The 17,863-nt window shown below is 46.4% G+C and overlaps 1 protein-coding gene across 2 annotated transcripts in view; it reads right to left on the bottom strand.

Moving 5' to 3' along the window:
• Window positions 1–17,863, bottom strand: part of ATP8B4 (ATPase phospholipid transporting 8B4 (putative)) — a 648,069-nt gene that overhangs the window by 435,745 nt on the left and 194,461 nt on the right. For both annotated transcript variants that reach the window (XM_082254031.1, XM_082254032.1), the window contains exon 5: window positions 5,970–6,083. In XM_082254031.1, coding sequence (XP_082110157.1) covers window positions 5,970–6,083 — 114 coding nt within the window. The remainder of the gene's footprint in view (window positions 1–5,969; window positions 6,084–17,863) is intronic.

The raw sequence follows: 17,863 nt of genomic DNA, 5'->3' as shown, positions 1-17,863 counted from the left end.
AGACCTCATTTAGAATACTGTGTCCAGTTCTGAAGACCTCACTTACAAAAAGATATTGATATGATAGAGCATGTTCAGAGACGGGTAACAAAAACGGTGAAAGGTCTGAGAGATAAAACATATCATGAAAGACTTCAGGAACTTAATATGTATAGTCTGGAGGAAAGACGGAAAGGGGGAGACATCATTGAAACCTTTAAATACATCAAGGAGTTCAAAATTTATCTTAGGAAGTATTATTTTACCAAAAAGATAGTTGATGCTTGGATTAGACTGTTGTTGTTGTTGTGAGTCAGTCAACAGTAAATAGATTCAAAAATACTTGGGACAAACAAAGATCTATACTATTACAGTTACTTATCTAGAACTGTCAATTTACGCAGATAAATTACATATATCTATTATGCATTCACATCAGCCCATGCCCTCAAGAAGCTTACAATGTAAGGTCCCTAACTCCCATTCATACATTCACATACTAGGACCAATTTAGACAGGCGCCAATTAACCTACCAGCATGTCTTTGGAGTGTGGGAGGAAACCGGAGTACTTGGAGGAAACCCATGCAAACACAGGGAGAACGTGCAAACTCCATGCAGGTAGTGCCATAGTTGGAATTCAAACCAATGACCCAAGGGCTGCTAGGCAGAAGTGCTAACCACTTAGCCATTGTGCTATCCCATGTATAATTTAAAGTGGAACTTTAGGCTAACCAATTAAAATAGGAGGAGAGGCAGGATTTTTAATGCAGAAGAGACATTCTTTGTAAGTAAGTACAGTAAGTACACAAATCCCATTTTCTCTTTCGTTCATCGATGGACACAGCGCTCCATAAATCATAACTATTGGGATATCCTAAAGCAGTGTCAAAAGGAAAATGAGGGGTGGGGGAAATAACCCAAGGCTAAACATAAGTGCCTTTAACCAGGACACAGGAGCCTTAACCGGGTCACAGTAACCCCCTCAAGAAAAAAAAAAAGTTTTTCTTTAAACAACCCTCAAGAGGGAACAGCCCCTCTTAAACAGCAGCCTGCAAAACTTTGCGGCCAAAAGAAGCATCTGCAGATGCCAAAGTATCTACCTTATAGAATTTGGTGAAGGTATGCACCGATGACCAAGTGGTCACCTAGCAAACTTGCGATATCGATGCCTGATGATGGAAGGCCCAAGAAGTACCCAGTACCCGAGCAGAATGCACCATGACAGGGAAAGGTGGAACCTGACCTTTAATGGAATAGGACTGAGTCACTGTCTGTCTGATGCATCTGGAGATGGTAGCCGAAGAAGCGGCCAGCCCTTTTCTTGGTCCATCCGTAACCACAAAAAGCGAGTCTGACCACCGAAAGGACTCAGTAGCTGCCAGATACACCCGAATTTTACAGACTACATCCAAGGTATGCAAAGCAAATTCCTTGGGATGAGTCTGCATGGGACACAGGGAAGGAAACACAATGTCCTCATTGAAATGGAAGCCAGGAACAGCTTTGGGCAGGAATGATGGACAGGGACAAAGAACCACTTTATCCCTATGGACCACCAAATCAGGACTGCGACATGATAATGTCGCCAATTCCGATAGCCTGCGGGCCGAGGTAATAGCCACCAAGAATGTCACTTTCTGGGATAACGCAGACAGGGGGAATTTCCCAAATATTCTCAAATGGAGGTTTCTGGAGAAACGAAAGCATTAAATTTAAGCCCCATGGCGGCAAAAGAGACTGTACAGGTGGAGACACATGTCGAACCCCCTGAATGAATGTACAAAGTAAAGAGTGCGTGGCTAGGGGTTGCTGAAAGAAGATTGCCAAGGCAGACACCTGGCCCTTGATGGTAGTCAAGGCCAACTTCTGATCAATTCCCCGTTGAAGAAAGGTTAAGACCCGAGCCACAGAAAAGGATCGAGGATGAGCGCCAATCGACTCACATCAAGAAATGTACGCTTACCACATATGATGGTATAACTTGCTGGAAGACGAATCCCTCATCTTCCCCATAGCAGAGATCACTAATCCAGATAAACACCTATCCCTCAGTACCTGGCTTTCAATAGCTAAGCCATTAAAAACAGCGACTGTAAAGCAGTATATCAGATCAGCCCTTGGGACAACTGGTCTTTTCTGAGAGGAAGCCCCCAAGGGACGTTTACGGCCACCAGGATGATTAGAAGATCCTCGCTCCTGATTCCTCACAGGAACTGCGGAAGACGCCTGAGCCTAGGATGATACCGGCCTTACCTTGGCCCTTGGATGCCTATGGCATCTGTCAGAGGACCCCGTGACCTCATCACAAACTTCAGTATCCTCCTGTGGAGCCGAACCTGCTAAAGGAGCTGCATGTATGACTGTGCAAACAGAACTGTCTTGAAAATGGATACCAACAGACTCAGAACCTGTATGCAAATCAGGAGAGAGAACTGTCTTTGCGACTGCAGCCAGTGAATCATGGCCAGTGGTTCCTGAAACTTGTCCAGAGGAAGGACCACCCCAGTTAGAATTAAAATTAGACCTAGGTAAATCAATTCCCTGAACAGGGATGGGGGGACCTTAGGTAGTTTGGACATCATCTGAACCTTTGCGGGAATTAAATCTGCACAAGGAGATTCGGGTCCTAAAAAAACCTGAAAAGAACAAACTTTGTCCCCCTTTCTGGGTACCCCCAAAAGAAACATTTTGCGGACCTCCTTGACGCTCACGAAAGAGGTCCACGGTGCCAGAAACCAGCGAAGATGTCCCCCACCCCAATAATGGGTGAAGGCAGACGTTCATGCTGAAGGGGTCTTGTCTGTGGGTCCAGAGAAGCTAGCTCTAGGCTTACCAGACCAAGGTTGCTTGGAACCTCCCGGGGAAGATTTGAAACATCTATTTCCTTTATTCTCTGTCCCAGGAGCACAAAATATTTTTCTATGAGCTGAGAAGGAGGGCCCCTGTCTGCGATGAGGCTACTTCCCTTTCCTTTACTGTGGCAGGAAGGTACTCTTCCTCCCCCCCCCCCCCCCCGTGAGACCATTAATGATGTCATCCAGGGTAGCCCCAAACAGGCGATCGCCTTGAAAGAGCAGATCAATGAGAGCTTTCTTGGAGGCTTGGTCTGTGGCCCAATTCTTAAGTTACACCACGCGCCTTATCACCAGAGCTGAAACAGAAAGTTTGGACAGCACAGGAGCTGTATCCAAAGCTGCATCACAAATAAACTGCTGTCCATGGACCAACTGGTCCGCTCATTCAACATAAGCAGTGGAGGCCCAGGCGCAAAAGCTTGGTCCATTCAGTTACGGTCAGAGACACCAAGGCTGAGGTAAAGACTGGCCACAATTCTGAACCAGAATAAACATGCTGCGTGCCACAGCTTAAGCTTTTCTGTCAGCCAGGTCCTTAAAGGACAGGGATTCCTCTACTGGGACCATGGTTGCTTTATTCAACCTAGAAAAAGGAGGGTCCACCACTGGTGGACTAGTCTACTTTTTTAAAAGTGACTCCTCCAAAGCGTAACGTACAGCAAAACGTTTGGAGACCACAAACAGGTCATTTTTGTTGTTTCCATTCCTTACAAAAACTGTAAAAATAAGGCACAGGGGAAACACCTTTGGAGTTTGAGGTGACTTATGCGTACCAAACGGCACAGCCATGTTTGTGGCTACATCAGCTGCATCCTTCATTTTTGAAGTCTCACACACTGCAGTGATAACTGTGTCTACCAGCCATTTTTTTTTCCGATTCTGTGACCATGGAGGAATCATCCTCACTATCGGATGGATCTGGGAGTGTGTTATCAAGCCCCCCTGGACGGGCCACATCCATGGCGGAATCAGGTTTAGAATCAGATGAGACAGACTGAGCAGGGAAATGTGGGGGATGCTTTCTCCTGGGCCCTTGTCCACACGCCACTTACACCTGGGACAATAAGGACTGCAGGATCGCCGTCAGTGCAACCATGGGAAGCTGGGGTTCCAAGGGACCTGCCACTTCCATGAGGGGTGAGTGGGGGAGATGTGGCCCTGAGGCTTCATAAGGAAAGAAAGACCTTGCAGTACAAAAACAATCTTATGGCATCACTAAAGGATCCCCTCAAGACTCAAGGTACCTATCGGCACAGAGAGAGAGATAACAGGGACCCTCAAAGGACTCACACTACTGACCGGAGGAGCGCAGAGAATTTGAACCCAGGATCATCATGGACGCCATCCCTGTTCATATGTCCCGGGCACAGGAAGAGGAAATGGAGGAGGAGCTTTGGCATCCCTACGAGGCTTCGGTCATCTCCAGCGTCTCCCAGACTAAGGGAAAATGGTACCTGTGACATCATCGGGCTACACAAACATGGCCACGAGCCGGAGACCAGCCAGTCTAAGGGAAAATGGCCACCGTGACATCATTGGGCTATACAAACATGGCCGCCAAAAGGAGACCAGCCAGACTAAGGGAAAATGGTCGCCATCAGCTACAACATGCTGCCAGGATCTTTCCTGCAGCCTCGCAAGGGGCCCCACCTGAAGGTAGGACATACGTTTAGGGGAGACTCCGCTGTGCACTCTGCACCAGTCTCTGCACTGGGACCCCCCTGCATTAAACCCACTCTGCAAACAGTAAGGCATGCACCTAGGGGGTTTCTACACTTGGACCTCTCTAGATTACCAGGGCAAGATGCAAACTATCCCAGAACCCTCTACAGGGGTCTCTGCTGCATCTTCTGCCCTGGGACCCCCACCAGACTCCGGGTCCAGACAGGGGGGAAAGGGAGTCTGGAAAGCCCAGCTCACTGAAGGATTTAAGGATAGGAGGAGGGAACCTACAGGCAGGTCAGATTGTGCCTGGAGGTTACCCGCGTCCACCCCAAAAAAACGCCAGAAGGGGAGAGGGGGGACTGTATTTACACTTCCATGGTGCGGGTAATGCTCCAGACAGAATCCTCGCCACCGAAGTAGGGGAGCTGTTGGTCAAGGGACAGCTGCGATTTAGACCCAAGCCCGATCATATGCGACCCTGCGAGACGTTTAACTCGTGGGCCAGCCTCTGTCCATGAGGCTATGTCGCGCCTGACTGACGCATAGCTGTGGGCTGCATGCGCTCGCTGGTTGGGATGGGGGGACCACTGGATCTAGATTTTCCAGCCCATCGCCCAGCCTGGCAGTTGATTGTAGATCTCCGGAGAGAAAAAAAAACAAAAAAGATATAAGGAAGGAGAAAGAATTGCTAGGAACGGCGATCCCAGACGGGAGCCTAGGTCCTTACTCCTGACTAGACAGATAAAAACTGATTACCTAGAGCAGAGAGGGGGGTTATATAACAAGCTAAGGACAGCCCATGGGCATAGCCAGGTGTTTTTTGTTCTGCCTAGTCCTACTCCTGGAGGAGGCAATATAACCCAGTAGTTATGATTTATGGAGCGATGTGTCAGTCGATGAACAAAAGAGAAAAGTCAGTTAAAGAAAAGTAATATCATATGCTCAGGACTGCAGTAAGGAATAACTCTTTTCCAGGAAAGGCAAGTATTTCAGCCCTTCTTTCACTATACACTTTTGAAAGACTGTTCATATTGCTTTAAGTAAACATTTGAATATAAGTCTGCCCTAAGAGTTTAAAAGAATACAATTTTTGGAAAATAGACCCATGGGAGGCTCTTCTCCACAAACCAATAGACAATGCGACTCGGCATGGTAGAACTCTTATAATACATATTTTTATAACTACTAAACAAACCATTGCCCCAGCATGGAAATCCCCTCAATTTCAAGGAGGTTAAATCTAAGTTTTGGGGTACAGTCTTCTAAGGAAAATTGATTGCGACCTTGGAGGACACCCATGATAAATATATCTCAATTAAGCAACCATGGCTTGACTATTTTGTATTTTATTTTGCTTTCTGTACTGATATCCTATAACTACTACTGCACACTCTGAGCCAATAATGTATGTCACAGTCTACACTTCAATAAAAGTTTCTTTGGTAACCAAAATATTTGTAAAACATACCTGTAATATCAGCAGGAAAAGAAAATATGCATTGGCAACTCGCTGGAATTGTTCAAACAAATTGATGGGCAGGAACGTAAGTATATTATACTTGGATGTCTTGATTGCATTATTCTGAAAGCAAACAAAATCCTGATTAAGAGCTAGTGCAGAAAAAAATGTCATTGCTCTATAAAACAAATTAAAGTTTAAAACAGCAGAGGGCAATAGAGAAGCACAGTAAAGAGCAGCATCAAGCTTCTCTATATACAGTAAAGACAAAGATGATTTTGTTCTCTAGGTAAACACTTATGTTAATGAATATGGAGTAAAGAATCTAAAAACATGTCCATATGTAGCACAGAATAATGCTCTGAGAAACGCCTTGGTAACTCTTCATTATACAAAACGTGTAAAGATCATTCAGATTAGCAAATGTGCAATGTTTTTGTCACCATTCACAAACAAAAAAAAACACACAAATCAAAACAGAACAGGTACCATTTTAGATTATATCTATCTACGAATTCCAAAAATTCCTGTAGATAACATCCTTAATTGATCCAGGATTGATACATATATTTTGAAGAAAATATGTTTTGTTTGAAATTGTTTAGGGAAGTACACTGCCTTGCTGTAAATATCACCAAGTTTAGTTTCTCAGCCAATCAAATGTGTACCCATAGCAGGGCTGGCCCTACCATGGGTCCCGCTGGGTCCATTGGACCCAGGCAGCAAATTGACAAGATTTTTTTTCCAGCAGTTTTGTATCATTAGTTTGCAGCACGTTACGGGCGGCATTTCCCCATCTCATACTACCACCTGTTGTAGTGCAAACTAGTAAGTGTGAGGAGGCCTAGCATCTCCGGGGAACGTCCCTCACGCGATCATGGTGTGCGCAATGGCGTCAGACATCAGTGCACTCCATCTCACGCAGGGTATGCTGGATTTACTAGGGCGGTGGCTGCCACAGACACTGGAGTGACAGGAGGACTGAGGACAGACAGTGGGTGTTTGGTGGACAGGTCCAGAGGTGAGTAAAAGAAGATATCCGTATATAATACGATTTTTGTAAGATCTTACTGTAAAATCTTTTTCTCTGATGTCCGTTTACAGACGCAGCCTCATCACCATGAGCTGAGTGGGTTTATGCTCCTCCCCTCAGGAGTAGTCTAGGCAGTAAAATTTGAACACACACGCCCAGGGGTCTGTTCCTCTAGGCGTAAACCCCCACTGCACAATCCAGCACATCAGTTTAGTTTAAAAGCAGTGAAAGCAAAAGAACCAACCGCAAACAGAGGGGCGGGTGCTGCATCTGTCGACGGACATCAGAGAAAAAGATTTTACGGTAAGATCTTACAAAAATCTTATTTTCTCTATTGTCCGTCGACAGACACAGCCTCATCTCCATGAGCTGAGTGGGATGTCCCAAAGCAGTGTAGGTTAGATGGGTGGGAAAAACGCAACCAGATAGTAACGTCAACTCCAAAAGGCTAAACTTAGTCAACCGGGCAACATGGAGCTCAACCAAACAACAGGAGCTCACCCAGAAAAAAGACCCAGAAGAGAAGTACAAACATTCTCTTATGAAACAGCAGCCTGCAAAACCTTGTGGCCAACAGAGGCATCCGAAGATGCCAACAAATCAACCTTGTAAAATTTGGTAATGGTGTGCACAGACGACCAAATCGATGCCTTACAAACTTGTACAACAGAGGCCTGATGGCGAAAAGCCCAAGAGTAGAATGCGCCTTCACAGGGAAAGGAGGAACCTGACCCTTGATTGAATAAGCCTGAACCACAGTCTGCCTGATCCATTTCTAAATGGTCGCAGCGGACGCAGCCAAACCTTTGCGAGGACAGTCCAGAAGGGTAAAGAGAGAGCCCGACTCCCTGAAGGACTCAGTAACCGTCAAATTATTATTATTATGATTATTATTATAGAGGATTTATATAGCGCTGACAGTTTGCGCAGCGCTTTACAACATGAGGGAAGACAATACAGATACAATACAATTCAATACAGGAGGATTTAGAGAACCCTGCTCGTTAGAGCTTACAATCTAGAAGAAAAAAACGTATCACCCGAGAGTGCAAGGCAACTTCTTTGTGATGTTTAGGCTTAGGACATAAGGAAGGCAACACAATGTTTTCATTCAGGTGAAAATCTGACACCACCTCAGGAAGAAAAGACGGATTAGGTCGGAGGACCACTATATCTCGGTGGACCACCAAATAAGGCAAACGACAGGACAACGCCGCCAACTCAGAGACTCTGCGGGTAGAAATGATAGCCACTAGGAAGGCTGCAACAAAGAAAGCAGAGAAATCTCCCTAACATTCTCAAAAAGGAGCATTTTGAAGAACAGACAAAACCAGATTAAGGTCCCACGGAGGCAACAGGGATCTTCTCGGAGGGGCCAGATGACGCACCCCCTGAATGAAGGTGCGAATCAAACCATGAATAGCCAAGGCCGACACCTGGACCTTTATAGTCCCCATCGCCAAGCGCTGCTCAAAATCCTTTTGGAAAAAGGTCAGAACCCTAGCTATCAAAAAAGAGCGAGGGTGCAGCTGCAGCGATTCACATCATGAAATGTACGATTTCCACATCAGATGATAGATCTTCTTAGAGGTCGATTTCTTGGCCTTCAATCACCCAATCAGAGACCTTTATCCCTCAACACCTCGCTTTCAACAGCCAAGCCCTTAAAGCCAGCGACCGTAAAGCAGGATGGAAGATCCGTCCTTGAGATAGAAGATCTTCCCGCAGAGGAAGACGCCATGGAGGATCCACGACCGTTTTAACCAGTTCTGCGTACCAAGAGCGCTGAGGCCAGTCTGGAGCCACCAGAATGACTGGAATGCCTTCCATCGCCACCAGGCGAAGAAACCTCAGCAGGAGAACGAACAGAGGGAAGGCATATAACAACAGGCGATACCGACCCCAAGGAGCCACCAGAGCGTCTGTGGCGTCAGCTAGAGGATCCCGAGACCTGGCCACAAACCACTGAACTTTCCTGTTGAGGCGAGACGCAAACAGATCCACCTCCGGGGTCCCTCACAGGGCACGCAGGAGATGAAACACCTCCAGATGCATGTACCACTCCCCCTGATCCAACGCCTGACGACTCAGGTAGTCCGCTTGTCAATTCTCCACACCTGGGATGTGGACCGCAGAAAGAGCCGGGTACATTGTGTACCAGCCATAGAAGAATCTCGGCCACTTGCTTGGCCGCCAGGGCACTCCTGGTGCCCCTTTGATGATTGATGTAAGCCATGGCTGTGGCATCGTCCGACTGGACCCAAACCGGAGAGCCGCGTAGCCGACTCATCCAGTGAAGCAGGCAGAGCTTGATCGCTCTCCAGGATATTAAAATCGGCAAGTTCCCTGGACACAGAGCTTCCCCGTCACTCCACCCCAGCCTGACAGGCTGACGTCTGTGGTAACCACAGTCCAAAACACCGGCAGGAAGGACTTGCCCTGGCACAGGACAGGCGATTGGAGCAACCAAGAGAGCCGACTGCGTGAGATGGCTCGACCGAATCTTCTGGTCCAATGACCGAGGATCTCTGTTCCATTTTCACAGGATCTTTTTCTGAAGCCGTCTCGTGTGAGACTGAGCAAACTGAACTGCTTTGAAGGTCAAGACCATCCGACCCAGGGCCCTCATGCAAGGCCACAAGGAGGACTGATCGACCTCCATCAGCAACCTGACCGCCCCTTGCAACTTTTGAAGCTTGTCCAGGGGAAGGAAGACCCTTGTCTGAGCAGAGTTGAGGGTCAGCCCCAGATAGGTGACCCGCACAGACGGAGTCAGGGCAGATTTGGCAACATTGATCGTCCACCGAATTCCTGAAGGGTCCGAATGGTGATGGAAACGTTGTCCAGCAGATCCGAATGGGAAACTGCTTGCAACAGGAGATCGTCCAGATACCCCACAATGGAGATACCTCGTCGACGCAACAAGGCCAGCACAGGGGCTAGGACCTTGGTAAAAACTCTGCGAGCCGAGGCGAGACCAAAGGGTAATGCCACAAATTGAAAGTGCTCCTCTGCCACCGCAAAGCGGAGGAATTGCTAGTGTCCCTCGAATATGGGGACGTGGAGATACGCATCTTTGAGATCGATAGAAACTATAAAATCCCCCTGATTCAAAGATGCCGCCACCACCGACCGAATGGACTCCATTCAAAACTTCTACACCCGCACAAAGCGGTTGAGAGCCTTGAGGTCCAGGATTGGACCCACTTTGCCTTCCTTTCTGGGCACAGTGAACAGGTTTGAATAGAAAAGTATGAAAAAACTATCAGCGCAGTTATAATCCAAAAAGCAAATGCAAATTAATATCCAAAGGTGATATAATCAACCAGTGTACAAAATAAGAAGATCCGGCAGCTAACACAAAACAGTGTTATTCACTTACACAATACAAATTAATCAAAATTCAAAGGTGCTGCGCCAGCAACATAGTGTAACATATATTAAAATCAGTCTGTGTATAAAATAAAAAGTGCAGTTTCAGTGTCCATAAATCATAAGTGCATTCCAGTATCCAGAGCTTGCAGTCACCCAATAATCGTGATTAGTACAAAAGAATGTGCTCCACTCCGCCACCACCAGAGATCTAAGCCTCTCACCTTACACTTTGACCCAGAGATCTGAGCAAAACCAAGCTTTACCCCTCAGGGGGTCACAGGAAGGTGTCACCGGATAGTGTGGAGGATTTTCTAACGGACACACAGGGACAAGGTAACCGCGATGGTGCCACTCTCACACAGGGGACATAGAGATCAAAGCAGCATCTTGGAGTAATGCTCGTGACACAAACAAACCGCACAGCTGAGAGGATGCAGTTTTTGATTTTAATGTTAATGGTCTAAAGATGTCTTATAGTAAGGCTGATCTATCAGCCTAAATCTGATTAATTTTTTTATTTTGTTTTATTAAAGTATGTATATTAATGTGGATGTTGAACAGCCAGATGGAGAGTATTTTCGATGCAGCGTGCACCAGGGAGGCTCTGAGTTTCTCTTTTCCCCTTTTTCTCTCTTGAATGTTTTTTCCCTGTCAGCATTAGGAGGACGCAGTTTTTTACCTGTTGTCCTGATGTTAAGCTCAACCTTCCGGGTTTAGGTGTATGAGGCTGAGACAGGGATTATAGGGTTAATTTCCCTAGATGTTGCTGATGGCTGGTATCGTCCCTATGCACTTCCTGGAGAGGCGGGGATACTAGCGATGCACCAATCAGGAATGTCTGCTGCAGGCCAGGTTGGCCTTAAAAGTTAGCTGCTATTATGTGGGATCCACCTCTACTGTTGAAGTCAGCGCCCTATCGGCAAAGACGTAACGCGTATAGGGGGCGGAGCCTGTCCTGCTGCTCACTGCATCCTCTCAGCTGTGTGGTTTGTTTGTGTTACGAGCATTACTCCAAGAAGTAATGCTCATAAAATGCTCTTAAAATGCAACCAGCCTCCATTCCCCTACCTAAAGCCTACAATACAGCCAGCGGAGGCTGTTCACATGCCACTGCCGTGATAATTTCCACTGTGACAAATCTAAAATGGCATGTCTAGTCACACCACCTTTCAAACAGTCAATGGCTGAGCTGCAAATGCGAGCTAAATGCTTGGCACACGGTTCCAGTACATTAGTACGAAAATTAGCATTCAGCAAAAAAAAAAAAAAAAACAGACTTGAACAGACCTTATTCACCCCCCCCCCCCCCCATTCCCACGGCTCTGCGCAGGTTTCCCCTTTAGGCTGCGGTCCCCCATCACATCAGTCACCCCTATGTACCACCAATACATGAGTTCTTCCATCACATCAGATAATTCCATACATATTAGAGTCCCCCAATCTCACAGCCCCACTCTCCCCGATAACAGAGCTTGCAGTTACACAATCACTTGCCACAAAGTCCCCCAAATACACAGTTCCCTCTTCACATCAGAGCCCTACCTTTTGGCTCAAGCAGTGTGGCAGAGGGCAGGAGGTAGGGGAGGTGGACTTTCATCTTCTCCTGAATGCTGAAGGTGGCTCTGCGAAATATAGTCATGTGTTATCAAGCCAGCACCATCATCATAATGATAAATGCTGCTGTGCGTCCTGGCCATAGAGTGCCATTTGGGTGCAGTGGCGGCCCGTGCATAGGGGGCGCCAGGGCGCCGCCCCCCCCCCCCCCCCTAAAAAAAAGGAAAAAAAAAAAAAAAAAAGACAAAAAGAACAATAAAGTTAGGGAAAAAAAAACGGTTCACCGGCCTGACCGGCCTATGTGGTGGCTAAAGGGGGGGTGGGGTTTATGACCCAGAAGAGGCGCCGATTGGCTGCCTTCTGGGGACGTAACCTTGGCGCAGGAAAGAGCGATTGGCCACCCCCACCTTCGTTATATCCTGGCTGTGATTGGTCCAGTCTCCAGCCTGGACCAATCATCATCCAGGACATCCGATCACTGACGTCGCAATGGTGGCGGTGCCGGTGCGTGCGTCAGTCACTCACCGTCACCGCCGCTCACCTTCCCGCCGGTTCCCGCCGCAGAGAAGAGGCCGCCCGCCGGTTCCCGCCGCAGAAGAGAGGCCGAGACGAGGGAGAGGACGAAGTATCGAGGAGGGGAGAAGCCGCCGCTGGGAGCCGAGCCGCCGCCAGGTAAGTGCATTGGATTGAAGGGAGCATGTACGCTGGTCTCTGCATTGATTGGGGGACAATGCTGTGGGCACTCTGCAATCATTGGGGTACAATGCTGTGGGCACTCTGCAATCATTGGGGTACAATGCTGTGGGCACTCTGCAGTGATTGGGGACAATGCTGTGGCGCTCTGCAGTGATTGGGGACAATGCTGTGGCGCTCTGCATTGAAAGGGGCTCGCACGCTGAACTCTGCATTGATGGGGGCACGGAACAGTGTTCATTTTATTGAAGGGGGCACAGCACAGTTGCATTGAAGGGGGCACGCACGCTGAACTCTGCATTGTGGGGGCACAGCACAGTGTTCATTGCATTGAAGGGGGCACAGAACAGTGTTCATTGCATTGAAGGGGGCACAGCACAGTTGCATTGAAGGGGGCATGCACGCTGAACTCTGCATTGTGGGGGCACAGCACAGTGTTCATTGCATTGAAGGGGGCACAGCACAGTGTTTATTGCATTGAAGGGGGCACAGCACAATGTTCATTGCATTGAAGGGGGCACGCACGCTGATCTCTGCATTAAAGGGGGCATGCACGCTGGTCTCTGCATTGAAAGGGGGCATGTACGCTGGTCTCTGCATTGAAAGGGTGCATGTACGCTGGTCTCTGCATTGAAAGGGGGCATGTACGCTGGTCTCTGCATTGAAAGGGGGCATATACCATCTCCTGTACCATGACCTGTGACATGCCTATACCATATCTGTGCCATGCCTATACCATCACCTGTACCATCACCTGTGCCATGTCTGTACCATCACCTATGCCATGCCTTTACCATCACCTGTGCCATGCCTGTACTTCAAAGTCACGCAATTTTTTACTGCGTTTTTGACGCGAAGCAATACCTATTACGTTTTTCTTTTTGCACCCCCCCAAAAATTTTGAGCACCAGCCGCCACTGTTTGGGTGCTATGGTGCCCTCAGGGTTCCTGTCCCAGGGTCCCCCTTAGTGCTGGTCTGCCCACACTATAGCAACTCTTGATGCTAATCCAGGGCAAACTGGATCCCATGCTCTCGGCACCGGGGAACCCAGACAGCACCATGGTTGAGTTACACTGACTTATTACAGATACTGCCAGTTATTAGCAAACCACTGGAGGAAAATAGTTCCATGGTGTGTGAAGCTGGGCTGTGCGTTGTACTACATTTAACCTAATTAATGGACCAATAGGTAAATGCCAGTGAGGTGAGGGCCATGGATATCGGGATGTGTAGCAATGTGCAATAGCAAGGGAAATAAGAAAAGTATTCAGAAAAAATAGAAAGAATCAAATATGAAAGGTCAGTGGTAGAACAGCCTCTAGTACATTATGGGTCAGCTCTGAGGCTGGTCTTGTGTATCAGAGGGTCAGCAAGAACTGATTAAGATAGGGGTAGACAACCTTAAAGAGGTGGAGAGCTACCTGAACAACAAGGGAGAAGTCAAAGATCACTGGGCGCCGTGTTGCCTCCTCACATCTGATTTAAACCTCTAATTGCTGTACTACTGTGTCGCAATCGTGTGCATTGCACGGCAACCATGGGTTTAAATGTACACATAGACGATGAAGGACTGCACTACGACTCAAAACAATTGACGATTTATTATTCAATGGTGACAGAAAAACTTAGAGACAGGAAACAAAGGTTAACGCGTTTTATAAAATTGCATTCGCTTAGTCATAACAATAAAAAATGCATGTGGAATGGCTGCACTATTAGTATCTAAACACCTGAAGATTGTCAGTATAATACAAGCAGAGTTGTCAATTAGTAACATACATATCTCCTGCCGCAAAATACTCCACAAAGCAAAAAGCAAGAAAAGAGAAAAAGGACTTCCACCACACACGTGTGAATAAAAATAATAATAATGACAGTGATGAACATATAATCTTACAAATCAAATCATTGTGATCATATAAATAAAACAAAATCAAAAAACAGATTTATAAAACTATAAATGAAAAAAATTGTTTACATATGTAATTTCATGTCAAAAAAAGTATTATTTTTTGAGGAAATATTTGACTAAGTGAATGCAATTTCGTGAAACGCGTAATCCTTTGTCTCCACACTCTATAAGTTTGTCTGTAATCCATTGATCAATAAAACGTGAATTGTTTCAAGTCGGAGTGCAGTCTTTCATCGTCTATGTGTACATTGCTGCCGGACTTACGGATCTGACGTGCACCTGACTGATCATCAGACTGCATACACCTGAGCGGCTTTCCTCCTCTGTGTGTTTTCAACCATGGGTTTAAATCAGGTAGCGAGGAAGCAACATATCGCCTCCTCACCACCTGTCAAACACACTCGGATTGCTTTTCCGAGGAGCAGCGGTGCCTGTTGCACTTGTAAATGAGCCCTTAGTTGCATTCTGCAGCGGCACCCTTAGGGCTCGTTCACACATACAATTGGGGAGGTAGCAAACCCCATGCAGTTGAGTTTACTGCCCCCAATCCCTACCCCCTTTAGCTGCTGAGGCAGCAGCCAAGGGTGTACACATGCCACAGCAGGAATTAAACCCCTTGTTGCTTTTGGTGGGTGATACCGCCTGCCAATCACGAACCATTCAAGTAAATAGGGGGCCACTCTGTAAGGGCCCTGCAGCTACATGCTTCTGCGGGGTCCAAGGGGTTAAAGCAGGTGGTGAGAAAGCAACACAGCCCTGCCTGCTTTAACCCCTTGTTTGCTGTACTGTACAAGGTTTCAGGGCACTTGCAAGAGCAGCCTCATTCACATGAATGGGTCATGCTTGGCAGGTGCTACATCCACCAAAGATGGGGCAGGGGGGTAAAAACATGTCTTAACTATGGGATTTTTTCTGTGGTTTACCTGCACCGCAGGTGCAGCACAGTGCATTTGAAAATTTCCTGGGTTAGCTGCGCTTTGCCATAGAGATTATATTATATCCTGCAGGTAAGGTGCACTTTCTGAAAGCAAACAAAAACGTCTCCATTCAGAAAGTGCACCAAACCGGAAGGATATAATAGAAGTCTATGGCTAAGTGCAGCAAACCCGCAGGAAAGCTGCAGGTACACTGCACTGCACACTGCACACTTACTAGGCTGCTTTCAAACTGATCTGCAATTGCAGTGCAGTGCACCTGTGGGTTACCTGCACTGAGCCATAGACTTCTGTTTTTACCTGTGGGATCGGTGCACCACACCTGCAGGATATAATAGAAGTCTGGCAAAGTGCAGCTAACTCACAGGAAAGCCACAGATACACTGCACTGCACCTACGGTGTGGGTAAACCGCAGCACATCAGTGTGAAAGCAGCCCTCTACTATTACGCCCAGTGCATTGCTTCTCACTGACCTGAAGACCTCTTCTTTCCTGCTGCTGGTACCACTCTGGAGACCGCTAGCTGGGATAAGAGGTGGAGTGTAGTTGGTAAAACTCCCCATGGAACAGGAGCCAGCACTACAGAGGAAGTTTTGGCTTATGCAGGTCTTGTTACCTACTACAGCTCCAAATTTACAAGTAGTCCCTCAGCATTACACTCTGTTTGATGCTCTGGAATGGCGGGTCAGCAAGCCCAGATCGCGATCTATCAGTCACCTGGCTGTGATCTACTGGTAGATCACGATCTACAGGTTGCTGACCCCCAGTTTAAAATCTTAAGAAGGTAATGTTCAACCCATTGAAGCATCTCTGCTGTATTTGTATTGTTAATTTCATTTTATAATTAAAGTGGTTGTTAATCCTCTCATATACCCAGTGAAGTGAATAGCCTCAGATGAACACAGAGATGAAACAAATCCTCCTATATAAGTTCTACCTGTTTTTCTTGTCTACATCCCTTCAAAAGTGCAGAATTGTGATAAAATACTTACAAATCTGTGAGCAGTACAGAGAAAGGGGTGGAGAGCTGCAGTTAAAGCACTTAAACACTGTGTGAGAGCAGATTGGAGGAAAGGGACACACCCCCCTCCACAAAGGCAGAGGAATGAGGGAACATGCAGAGCTGTATTCTGAATAGACAAATTGTTTGCTTATCTCCCTCCGTCACAAGATTTATCTCATGCATCAGAAAACTTCTCAGAAGTGACTTATGCTGATACCAGAGGAATGAAGCACCAGAGAGAAACGACACTTATGCCTCATGCACACTGGACATTATCAAAACGCCAGTAGAAAGCTGTAGGAGGAGTTCTTCAGCTTTTTTGCAGTAGCGTTTTTCAGCTGTAGTGCTTTTTAGCAAAACTATACTCCCACAAAAGTTTATGGCTCTGATAAATGCCGAATAGCCACGTTTTTCAGTTTTTGTTGGCTTTTATAAGAGTTAGAGAAGTTTTACAGCCGAAAAACTCCTCTCAAAACCCACTAGTTCTGGGGGTTTTTTTCTAGCCAGAAAACCCCCCCTGTCAAAAACTGCTGATAACAGCCTATGTGTGCATGGACACATAGGATAACGTGCTGGGGAGTTTACTGACTGCAGAAAAAATATCTGAAGCCAAAAACAGCAGCTGTAAAAACGCCCAGTGTGCATGAGGCCTTAGGCTCGGTTCACACCTATGCAGTTTGCTTTTGATCTGTTTCTGCGGTGCTTTTTGCTGTGGGTTTTGCGATTTTGCACACGTGATTTTACAGCGATTTTGCTGCAATTTGTTTTCTGCGTTTTTCATGTTTTTTTTTTCTTTTTGCCAATTATTGAGGAGATTAACCACTTTAAGACAGGAAGATTTTGCTGCTTAATGACCAGGCCCTATTTTGCGATTCGCTACTGCATTATTTTAACGAACAATTGCGCGGTCGTGCGACGCTGTACCCAAACGAAATTGAGGTCCTTTTTTTTTCCCACAAATAGAGCTTTCTTTTGCTGGTATTTGATCACCTGTGCAATTTTTATTTTTTGCGCTATAAACATTCCCAAAAAAAAAATTAAAAATCTATTTTTTAACATTTTAGGCTAATTTGTTTTCTGCTACATATTTTTGGTATAAAAAAAAAAAATCACAATAAGCCTATTTTGATTGGTTTGCGCAAAAGTTATTGCATTTACTAACTACAGTAAAAGATTTATGTCATTTATATATTTTTTTTTTTACTAGTAATGGCAGCGATCTGCGATTTTTTGCGGGACTGCGACATTGCGGACAGATCGGACTGACATTTTTGGGGGTACCGGTGACATTACTACAGTAATTAGTGCTAAAAATATGCACTGTTACTGTAATAATGCCATTGGCAGGGAAGGGGTTAATACTATTGGTGACCAAGGGGTTAAATGTAAGCCTAGGG

The sequence above is a fragment of the Pelophylax lessonae genome, assembly GCF_965119305.1.
Source record: "Pelophylax lessonae genome assembly, chromosome: 4".
NCBI lineage: Eukaryota > Metazoa > Chordata > Amphibia > Anura > Ranidae > Pelophylax > Pelophylax lessonae.
Note: the sequence above shows the minus strand (reverse complement) of the source record. Positions and strands in the feature narration are given on the sequence as shown.